The sequence below is a fragment of the Manis pentadactyla genome, chromosome 3, assembly GCF_030020395.1.
Source record: "Manis pentadactyla isolate mManPen7 chromosome 3, mManPen7.hap1, whole genome shotgun sequence".
Taxonomy (NCBI): Eukaryota; Metazoa; Chordata; class Mammalia; order Pholidota; family Manidae; genus Manis; species Manis pentadactyla.
In genome coordinates, this window is record NC_080021.1 from 200828221 (window position 1) to 200840546 (window position 12326).

General features: G+C 33.3%; 1 protein-coding gene across 8 annotated transcripts in view; it reads right to left on the bottom strand.

The window, feature by feature from the left end:
- Positions 1 to 12326, bottom strand: part of PTBP3 (polypyrimidine tract binding protein 3) — an 87105-nt gene that overhangs the window by 38914 nt on the left and 35865 nt on the right. For 5 of the 8 annotated variants that reach the window (XM_036915650.2, XM_036915648.2, XM_036915647.2 and 2 more), the window contains one exon: positions 2117 to 2286. The exons of the other annotated variants lie outside the window; for them this stretch is intronic. In XM_036915650.2, the coding sequence (XP_036771545.2) occupies positions 2117 to 2286 (170 nt within the window). The remainder of the gene's footprint in view (positions 1 to 2116; positions 2287 to 12326) is intronic. 8 annotated transcript variants of the gene reach the window in all.

Consider the following 12326-nt stretch of genomic DNA (forward strand, 5'->3'; position numbering starts at 1 on the left):
TAAAAGGTATAAATGTCCATGTTGCACTTTAAAGCCACTACCCATTTTACCCAATCAGTAATATGCTTTTTTTAAGAAAAGAGGATAAAAATGATCAAGTTAACAAAAATAGCTATGACAGTATCTCATAGCTATTTGGTTTCAATCACCTGTTCAACAAGAATCTGTAAACTGTACCCTAATAACATTCATTAAATGGGGCAAGTACCTTTCTGCAAATTCCTTACTAAAATGTTAAGAATTAACTCAATGTCTAAAATTAGTCACACAGAGGAAAAGCTACAAAACATCTTGGGAGTATACATCATTCTTGTCATAGCAAGTTTTCAATTTAAAATGCAGGAAGAACCCTTGACCCAACTGAACACAAATTTCTTGTTAGACAATTCAATCCTTTTTTTTTTTTACTATAGTAAAGCATTTAATTAGCAAGCATATAGTAACCACTTCAAATTATGTATAAAACATTTATAATTTATTTGTAAAATAAATATTAACAAAATTTACTGAACACAGAAAATGGAAAAGATCTATAAATCAAACTATTTGTTTATAGTTACCTTAACTGCCAAGAATTCCTATTCAGAAAATATTCTAGTAAAGTATATACAACCTAAAAATTTGTAAATAAAAACATTTTTTTCCAAAATGGAGTTCAGTAAAGGAATTATTTGTTTTTCCAAAGTATCACATGAAAGGGATCAATTTTTATAATGTGGGATGGAAAGCAAACCTAAGCCACTACACAAGAAAAGGCTGGTGAATGTAACCCCCACTCTGCCTTCAACACTACACTTCCATGTATGATGGGAAAGAATATACCTACAAGTAGTTCTAGTGACTCACATCAGAATCTCTTGAGGAACTATATTACTAGCAAGATTATTTTCTAAATGGGGCTTATGATCAAAAGAGAAGCAATTAACATAACAGCACTACAGATAAATATAAACCTAGAACCAACAGTAGATACAGAGGAAATTGTGATCTCCCTACTGTCTCTCACAGGCATTTGATATAACGTACAAGACAATCAACATGACAACGTATGTGATACATAACTATTAGAGATCACATAGCCATAGATATGGCCATGTTAGCGCTTTTTAAACCATGCAAATCATACTATTCTCAATAGTGGCAACTATGTTAAAAATAAGATCTAAGTGCATGCATGCTCTTCAAAATATGTAAGATAAATGTGTAAACACAAAAGCTGAATACTAAGACAGTATTGCTTAACTTTTCCAGATCTTAGTAACTCCATGTGAAATAAACGGGGATGTTAATTAAACAGTTTACTAAAGATAGGGGTCTGAATCATACATCATCATCCAATCTCTTTTATGATCAATGCTAATCAATCTATTTATAAATATACTTGTGTGTTTCTTAAACTTTTTACTTACAAAAAGCTTAAGAATATCAGGGACTTATCACAATGACAAAAACGTCTGAGCATAGATTTGTTGTCCTCTTCTTTTAGGCAATGCTCAGAGTAAAAGATATCAGGACCATCAAAAAGTAGAAAAGAACTAAAGAATTCATCCCAGTGGGGTCTGGGTTGGAACAAGAAAGCATGTAATTATTCAAATCAATATCAGAAGTATTATATTTTTGTCACAGTTATCACAAAAGCAGGTTTCCTTTTTTCATCTTAAGAAAAAACTACTAACTTCTTAAATGAAGACCTCTTAGAGTCTCTTTCAATTAAAGAAGCTACATATCAATTCTACAACTAAAATACACTAAACATTTCCACATAGGTTTTTAAAAACATAAATGTTCTTTAATTTGCCAAATGAGCTATAATTTATGTCTTCTTTCTCTATTCATAGTCTTCTGACAATCACAAGATATTTTCATAAACTGTTTAATGAATATAAAATGTTTTTGTTATGGAGGAAAAGGACAAGTTACTGAATAAGAGATTATCCTATTCCCTGTGTTAATATTTTTGTTTGTTTCCTGTCATAAACAAATTCTATTTTAAAAACTACTTTACGTAAATAGAATGCAATTTAGAAAATACAGAAAAGTCCAAGAAAATAAAAATCATTTTTAACACTAACACCCAGAGATAATCACTGTGGGTCAATCTTTAAATATTACATACCTGGCTTTTTCCTTTCAACATCAAAAGATTAGTTACTTTGCCAAATGGTAGACCTAATGATATGACCTCTGCTTCGGTGACATCACTTGGAATTTTGCGAAGATGGAGAACACGGGAAGGCGAACAGGGAGGTCTATCTCCTTTAAATTTCTTGTTGTCATTCCCATTAGCTAAAAAATATAAGATTTTTTTTTTTAATTACTGAAACTAATTTGGGTTGCCATACTACGTAACCACATTGTCACATTTGCTCCTCTAAGAGTTTCAGGTTTATTCAGATAGCTATGGGGCTAATGGTGGGAGAGGAGAGGGCAGTGGAACACAAAACCATCCACTTTCAATGAATGGGGTTTTTGGTTTTTCAAAGCAAGTAATAGATTTTTTTAAAATGTGAAATCTGATTTTTAAATTCACTAAAAAGTATTGGGTAAAGAATTACATATTAAATACCTTTAAATAGTCAACTATTTGTTGTGAATAGAGAACAATATGTCTTTTATGTCTTTGTATTTTTTCTAGTTTGTTCTATTGCTAAATAAATAATAGTAACTTTGGGAAAGACTAGAAATTTTACATTTATCATATTCTAAGGGGATTTGGATTTGAGCTGTATGTTTATGGAAATGAAGTTTATTTCTTAGGCATTATGTATTCTTTAAAGTATTTTTTAGAAGCTAAATTGTGGTTTCCTAGGATAATCTTAATTCCTTATTATATTACATTAGTTCTTAACACAATCATTACCTTGTTGAAAATGCAGTATTTTCAGCCCCCAACCCCCACCCTACTGAATCAGAAACTTAACAAGCCCTCCAGATGATTCTGATGCAACCTAAAGTTTGAGAACCACTGCTATAAAAGAATCCATCATCTTAGCTCATAGCTAAATTTTACTTAAATTCTATTGTTTTAAGGCTGACAATAACTAGAACTGATAAGCCTATAATGCTCAAATATAAGTACATAAGATTCAGAAATATTTTTTTCCACAGAAACACCAACATGTAAGACTGAAAGTTATCTGAAAGCCAAAAGTTTCATTATAGTTTTTTTTTAATCCTACATAGTGCCATACTTAGCACTGTTGGGAGGAAAAATATAACCTTTCCAAATGTCTAAAATTATCATTTTTAAAAACATCAATGGAACTTCACAATCAGATGCCTTTGATTCTAAATAAACAAATTTCATGAATACCACACAAAAATTATATGACAGTATTCTGTACCCATATCTGTGGCATAGAACTCAACTTGCTTACAGGTGAATAGGTTAACTTTAATACCCAAACTGGCACTTGGCCCCAAATTCTCTACATTCATGAATGCAGGCAACACCCTACCCAGACCCCAAAAACCAGCAATTCCTAGTGGTCAAATGCCTAGGCCAGACCGTGGAAAAAATAAGCAGTCAAGTATTCATTGGGAATTCATCTGGGAGCCAAGAGGTTCTTCTCCTTTTTCTCATCAATCACCATGAAACATTGATTTGTCCCTCCAAAACGACAGGTTATATTTTCATCTCTATTCTCAATGTCTCAACCTCTATGATCATTTCCCCTTCTACTCCCTTCCTCCCTTTTTCACCCCGCCCCTACTGTCACAAGTCAGATCCAACATCATTTCAACCTAACTAAAACAGTGTATCATGTCATTATCCTTCTTTAAAAACTAAAAACCCTGACAGGTTTCCAGCTACTTTTCTAGCTTCTGGTATTGACTGTTTTCACTTACACTGCCTCATTCGAGTTAACATGTAAAAATATACTGAGTTAAATCTTACTAGTTTGAACAAATGAAGAGACAGGGCTTCAAAGATTAAATGATTTATTTCTGTACACAGCAAGTAAAAAAAAGCATTATTTCAAGTAAAGTTTAAAGGTAATTTTTCTTACCAATGATACAATCTCAACGTGTCTTACCAATCCTAGAAAAAAGTAAGTTACTTGACATTGATGTAAATTTTCAAAGTATGTGCAGGTTTATGTGGATCATTATAATATTGTCACTAGATTAAAACACGAAATATCACGTCCTAGATAGGAGTGAAAACTGGGCATGGAGTGCCTTTCTGCACCCTCCCTGTAGGCTAGACAACTACCTACCACCTTATGATTTCCTAACAAGCACAAAGTGTTAAAGACTGAAAACACAATCTAAAGGCAAGAGGCTTGAATCAATTTACCCAGAATATTCCAAAATGAATGAAAGAACATTAAGAAAGTTGTTTCTTTAATAAAGGTATTCATAATCTCTTATTAAACTATGTGTGAGAAAAAACAAATACCTACACAGCTGAGTTCGTGTTGCACTATCAAATAAAGGTGACAAATTTTCATCAAGAAATGTGCAATTATAAATCACCATGTTAGTTTGTTAGTTGTTCTGCATCATAAAAGTACCTGAGCTATGTTAAGAGCATAGTCTATAAAATCAGACATTTTCTTCTGGCCAGGTTACATGACACGCCTGAGCCTCAGATTCTTCCATAAAATGAGTATAGTAACACAGCTAACTTAAAAATACAGTCAGATAACATACTTAAATGTTGGGTGTAATGCCTAGTACATGGTGATCAATAATGTATGTCTAGATTTTCCTAAGAAGCAGTTTTACCTGGAAATTATGTTCTTTCTCTTTTTCAGTATTAAAATAATTATAGGAGATGGTTTTTTCTCTTAATGTGATTACTTTGCATAATTAAGACATTGCTCAAAAATAACTGAAAATTGTATTACTCTATGAAATCCAAAAATATAAGAAATACTTATCTAGATGACCCAAAAAAGTTGTAAGTACTTGAGAAATATAACAATCTGAAAATGGAAAACATACATAAGCAATCATATGGCCATAATTTATTACAAGTCAACAGGACACAAGGAAATTCTAATGCTTTGAATACATAACTTTGAAGAATTATTCTCTGTACAAAAGGATACACTACAGACTTTCCAAAAATTTTACTATGAAAATAGGCATTCAAAATACTTAGCTAGAAAACAGAAGGAACAAACAAAATAGCAGTAGACTCACAGACACCGAGAAAGGACTAGTGGTTATGAAGGGAAGAGGATTAAGGGGCATAATAATTCACAATCACAGTATAGGTTGGTCACAGGGATGGTAGTACAGCTTGGAGAATATAGTTAATGATCTGTAACATTTTACTATGTTGAAGGACAGTGACTACACTGCAGGGAATGAGGACTTGATAATATGGACAAATGTTGAATCACTGTGTTGTGTGTTTGAAACTAACATAAGATTGTATAACAATGATACTTTAATTTTAAAAAGTACTTAGCTAGTATAAATCTTGTATTTTGTTGAACTATACATTGAAATCCATAGAATGCCTACTATATATTGGTCATTTTCCAATACAGAAAACTGGAGGAATCTACCAGGAAAACTATCCTAGAAATATAGGTTCTTTTACAAATTCAACTTTATTAGGGATAAAATAAACTCCACCCACATTTTAAATGCAGAGTTTGACAACTTTTGACAAATACATATACTCATGACCACAAAAGATGCAGAATACTTCCATCATTCCCAAAAGTTCCCAGTGCTCTTTTGCAGTCAATCCCTCTAAAACCCCTAACTCCTCAATTTAGCTTTACCTCTCTGGTTTGCCACTCAGTGCACCTGTCATCACTATAGCTTTGAAGTATTTTGAAATCAGGTACTTATCTGGGAGAAGTCACATCTAATAATTTTGAGTCATCCAAACAGTACACACTGTGTATCTCTTTGCATTTATTTAGGCCTTTTAAAATTTCTCTCAGCAACATTCTGTGGTTATCAGTGTAATGGTCTTATACCTATTTTGAGGCATTTAACAAAATTATTAAGTATGTAATTTGAATTTTTTTATGTCAGTGACTTGACTTTAGAATCTGATGCATTACACAAAAATGGTCCAATTTTTTTTCTTTATTCCATTACTTAAACTAAAAAAACACTTTTGAAGGCTCTTTTGACAAATATAGGATTCTTGGTTGACAGTTTTATTGTTTTAGCACTTTGAATATTCCTTAGCACTTTAAAGTATTATTTAAAACTTTCATATTCTATAGAAATAATAATTGATATTCTATAGAAATACAACTGGTTTTGGTATGTTGATCTTCTATCCTTCAAAAATTAAATTCTTACTCATTTCTTTATAATTTTCTACATATCCAGTTTTATTTCTTATTTTCCAATCTACATGCCTTTTATTTCTTACTCTACCTTTACTGAACTGGCTAGAACTTCTTGCACAAAGTTGAACAGAAACAATGAAACTGGGAATCAAGCATCATTCCTGATTTCAGAAGAAAGCTCTGTCTTACACCAGTGAGTACAAGGTTTGTTGCAGTTTTATACCTTTGTCAGGTTGAAAATGTTCCCTTCTATTCCTAGTTGATTGAGGATTTTATCATAAACAGGAATTGAATTTTCTCAAATGTCTTTTCTGGATATATCAAGATGAAAGTTTTTCTCTTTTATTCTGTTAATAATAGTATATTATGCTTATTTTAAAAAGTTACACCACTTTGTATTTTTGGAATAAACCCTACTTGGTCATAACATCTTCTTTCTCTCCACATACACATACACACCTGAGTTTAATGTCCTGCTAAATATTTTTGTGTCCATATTCATGAGGGATATTAATCTTTAGTTTTTCTCTCTGTCTTGCATGAGAATAGTTAAGACTAATCTCATTAAATGAACTGGTAAGGGTTCTCTCCTCTTCTATATTCTGAAAGAGTTTGTGTAGCACTGGTGTTACTCTTTCCCTAAATGTTTGATAGAATTCACAAATAAAGTCATTGGCCTGGACTTTATAATTACCAATTTGATTTTTTAAACAAGTATAGGGCTATTTGGGTTTTTTATTCCTTTTGTGCCAAGGAATTTGTCTACTTCATTTCAATTGTCAAATTTATTGGCTGAAAATTGTTCATAATATTTGCTTACTATCTGTCATAGCGTGCTCAGAACACTGTAATAAAATAGGACAGACATGCTGCCTTAAACAATAAAAAATTTACTTTCTTAGTTCTGGAGACTAGAAGTCCAAAATCAGGGTGATAGCATGGTCACTTTCTAATGAGGACTCTTTTCCTAGCTTATAGCCAGCCACCTTCTCAGTGTCCTTGCAAAGCAAGGTTGGAGAGCAAAGCAAGCTCTGTGGTATCTCTTCTTAGAAAGACACTAATCCCATCACAAGGGCCTTACCCCAATGGCTCTATCTCCAAATACCCATTACATTGGGGGTTAGGACTTAAATCAATTCTGGGGGTACACATTCAATACATAACATCCTTTTGGTATCTACAGGATCATTCTTGATATTGGTAATTTCTGTCCCTTGTTTTCTTGTTTACCTAGAGACTTATAATTTTATTGATCTATTTTTTAAAAACGGCTATAGGTTTCATTAATTTTTCCCTTCATTTTGTTTTCTATGTCATTGATTTTTGCTGTCATACTTAATATTTTCTTCCTTTTATTTACTTGTGGTTTAATTTGCTCTTCTTAACATTATGCCTAGATGGTCCCTTTTTGACTGTTTTTCTTTTGTATACAAACATTTAAAGTTGTAAATTCCTTTCTAAGAATGGCTCTAGGTAAATAAACCCTCAAACTTTTAATAAGTTGCATTTTCATTTTTATTTCCCTTGGGACTTATTTGAACAATGGTTTAAGCTTTACTTCTTTTAAATAATTGGAGATTTTTACCCAAATAACTGAGGATTATGCTCTTTTCACTTTTAACATAATTTTCATGAAGTGAGAGAACTCTATATAATTTTAATGCATTCAAATTCATTGAGACTTGTTTTAGGACCCAGCATGTAGCCTATCTTGGTGATTATTTCACGTGAACTTGAAAAGAGTGCGTATTCTGATGGTGCTGGGAAGACTGCTCCATAGGTGTTGAAAATTTCTATATTGAGGGATTTACAAACTTTTTCTTAAAGGGCCATATAAATATTTTAGGCTTTCTGGGCCATACAATCTCTGTTACACTATTCATCTCTGCAGTTGTAGCATGAAAAAGTCATAGCTAATATGTGACTGTGTTCAAATAAAATTTTATGTATGGACACTGAAATTTGAGTTTCATATAAATTTCACATATCACAAAATATTGTACTTCATTTTTTTTTCACCATTTAAAAATATAAAAACCAGTCTCAGTCATGGGTAATATGAAAATGGACAATGGGATGGATTTGCCCCACAGGCCAGAGTTTGTCAACCCCTGTTCTATATCCTTACTGATTTTCTATTTACTATTACTAAGAAATATCCAGCTGTAATTATGAATATGTCTATTTCTGTTTAGAGCTATTAGTTTTTACTTTATGTATTTTGAAGCTCTGTAATTAGGTTAATATGTATATATATGCAAGATATATATATCAAGAAATACAAATAAATAAAATGGAATACTAAATGATACATAAATGATGAATAAAACAATACCAAAAAAAAAGCACCAGGAAACAAAGGAAAAAAGTAACAAAGGATGGGACAACAGAAAACAAATAGCAAGATGGCACGCTTAAACTCAAACATCTCAAAAATTAATATTAAGTGAAAATAACATAGATTCCAATTTAAAAGGAAGAGATTATCAGTCTGGATAAAAGCAAGTCTGGACAAAAACCAACTATATGATGTGAATAAGAAGCCCATTTTAAATATAAAATCTCAGGTTAAAAGTAAAAGGATGGAAACAGACGATAAGAAAGCTGAAGCGTCTGTACTAATGTCAGACAAAGCTGATTTCAGGAAAAGGAGTATTATCAGGGATAAAGAGACATTTCATAATGACAAAGGGGTCAATTTAACAAGGAAAACATGTCATGCAAAAAAACAGCATATATACAAATAAAGGCAGATAGTCTCTGCTGTTTAACTGGAATCTTCTTTGTTGTGTTACTCTGGGGTTAAATCAAGAATATGCATCTAACTTACCACAGTGTCCCTTCAAATAATATAATAACACCTAGGTATGATGTAAGAACTCTTCCAAGTATATGTCTATTTCCCCCATTATACCTTTTGCGTTGTCATATATTTTAATTTTCACATATGCTATATCCTCAAAAACATATTATCTTTCTTTAATTTTTTCTTTTTGCATCTTGTTTTATTCACTTAATGTAGCTTGAGCTTTCCATAGAGAACACTCTACTTTTTTTCATATTCGCAGGGCAAATCTAATGGTAACAAACTCCAGCTTTTGTTTATCTGGGAATGTCCTTATTTCTTTCTCACTTTTTTAAAAAGTCAGTGACTTTGAGTTTAGAGGCTGATGTATTACACACAAATAGCCTATTTTTTCCCTTTCTATTCAATATACTTAAACTAAAATAAAAAACACTTCTGAAGGCAATTTTGACAAATACTGGATTCTTGGTGGACCATATTATTCTTTTGGCACTTTGCCTTCTGCACATCAAAGTCCCTGATGAGAAATCTGCTCATACTCTTCTTGAGGATCCCTTATATATATGACTCGATTCTCTGTCTTTGAAAAATCTAATGATGTGTCTCTATGTGGGTCTGAGTTCATTAAGCTTCTTGGATGTTTTTATTATTGTTTTCCATCAAATTTAAGAACATAGTTACTCTGGGAATCAGATCTTTCCCCTTCCCCAGGATTTTCTTGTTTTAACTATTTTTTTTTTGTTTATTGTTTTCTTTTGTTGATTATTGTGAACTGTTTCTGCCAAGGATGAGCCTGAGGTGTAAACTTAAGGTCTCAGGTTTCTTCTGAGCCTTTTTCCTGGGCATGCACTATTACTTAACAATTTTCCCCACAGATGTAGTTATCTTTAATGTCTCAGTCTGTAATATCTGGCTCCCAAAAAGGGAAAAAGAGGGAAAATGAAGGGATTGGGGAATGGGAGGGTGAGGAAGAGCAGAGGCACTCTAAATCCCCTGGAAATTTCTCAGTGGGTGGAGGGAGGTGCACCAACAGGTGGAGATGCTGCCTGACTCTGTGTGACCCACAGAAGAAGCAATTAACAATCAGAGCACAGGTCCCTCCCTGGAAGTTGGAGGACAAGGTCCTTTTAGTCCATCTTGGCTCCCACAAGCTGCTATTAAGCTGTTCCTGGAACACATATACAACTGCCTGCCATGTGACTGAGGCTGGGGGTGGGTACTGGTCTAGGAGCTGAAACTGACCAAAATTAACCACAGTTTACCTTTTAAGTCTTCCCCTGGAACCTGAAAGCCCTCAAGACTCCAGAGTTCCAAATGAGTTACAGATAAATTCAGACAGTGTAGTTGCTGCATTGGTAGGGGACAGATTCCTGGTGTTTCTTATTTCACCATCTTCCCAGCCAGAATCTTCCTTCAATTATCTTTTAAATTAACAAAACAGAAAAAAAGGAGGGAGAAAGCCATATATCCATGTATTTACCACTTTGTGTAGACCCAAGTTTCCACCTGGTATTATTTTCTTTAAGTCTAAAGGATTTCCTTCACCATTTTGTGAAATGCAAGTCTGTTACTAACAAATGCTCTCAGCTCTTATGTGCCTCAAAGGTTTTATTTTAACTTCACTTTTGAAAAATATTTTAAATAGATAAAGAATTCCACTTTGATTGTATTTACTTTAATCATTTTAAATATGTTGCTCCACTGTCTTCTGACGTGCACAGTTTCAGACAATAAATCTCTAGTCATTTGTTTTTGTTCTTTTGAATAAAATGGGACTTTTTTCCTCTAACCACTTTTAAGATTTGTTCTGCATTCTCCTTTCCAGCAATTCGATTATGATGAGTCTTGATGTGGTTTTTGTTCTGTTTATTCTGCATGTGGTTCATGGAACTTCTTGGATATGTGGGTTTATGGTTTCTACCATAGTTGGAATTATTTTCAGTCATTGTTTCTTCAGATATATTTCTGCTTCCCTATCCCCATCTTTTTTCAGAGGCTTCGATTATAGGTATATTTGGATCACTAGATTTTGTCCTACAGGCTACTAAGGTTCTGCTCATTTCTTTTTCAGTCGCTTGCGTGTGTGTGTGTGTGTTGTGTATGTGCTTTAGTTTTACTGCTGTCTTCAAATTAACTGATCATTTCTTCTGCAGAATGTAATATACTATTAATGCCATACCATGTATTTTTTCAGACACATTTTTATCTTTAGAAGTTCCATTTCCCTCTTACATTTCACTTTTCTCCTTGTTATGTATTTTAAACCCTTCAACATACTTTTAATAACCATTTCATAATCCAAATCTGCTAATTTCATTCTCTGTCATTTGCTAGGTCTGTTTCTGTTCACTGATTTTTCTCCTGGTTATGAGTCACAATTTTGTGGTTCTTTCCATGTTTGGCAATTTTTGACTGAATGGTCAACATTATGAGCACTGGAATTTGTTTTATTCCTTTAAAGTACCAGACTCTTTTCTGGAAAAAAGTTGTTTCTTTTAGATCAGGTAACTGTTTTGGACTTTATTTTTAAGCTTTGTTAGGGTAGGTTTAGAGTAGCCTTTATGCCAGAGCTGGTGCATCCCTACTGGTAAGGTATACGTGGTGTAATATTCAGCAGTAGAGTCAAAGGCAGATTTCTGGAGTATTTTTCTCACAGAGCTCCCTTCTCTGCCCCCATACCTCCCAGCTGTCTCAGCCTTTCCAAACTCAGATCTCTCTCTCTTCAACTCAGCAATTCTGCCATGTTTGCTTGGGTTGCCTCACTTTACACACAGTCTAGGAAAAAAGGGTTATTACAGGGCTCACCTCATTTGTTTGTTTCTTTCTGTGACCACAGTCCGGTATGTAGTAACATTTGAAATAACAGCTGCTTAAGAAAAAGGTTAATTTCTCGCTCATGTAGCAAGTCTGAATGTAGTAAATCCCTGGTCTGGAATGGTGATATACAAAATTATCAGGGACTCAAGTTCTATCTATCTCTCTGTTAGGATGTACCCCCAACCTCAGCATCCAAAGTGGAAGCTGGAACTCCTGCAGGCAGCAGGATAAAACAGGAAAATCAGTGCACCCACGTAGAGATTCCCCAGAAGTAACACTTCTACTTGTATTTCATTAACCAGGACTTAATCACATGACCACACTTAGCCATAAAACTAGAAAAAGTAGTTGTTTAATCTTGGTGGCATGTGCCCAGGTAAATATCAGGGTTCTGGTATTAAAGAAAACAGAAACAAAGTACTGGGGTAAACAAT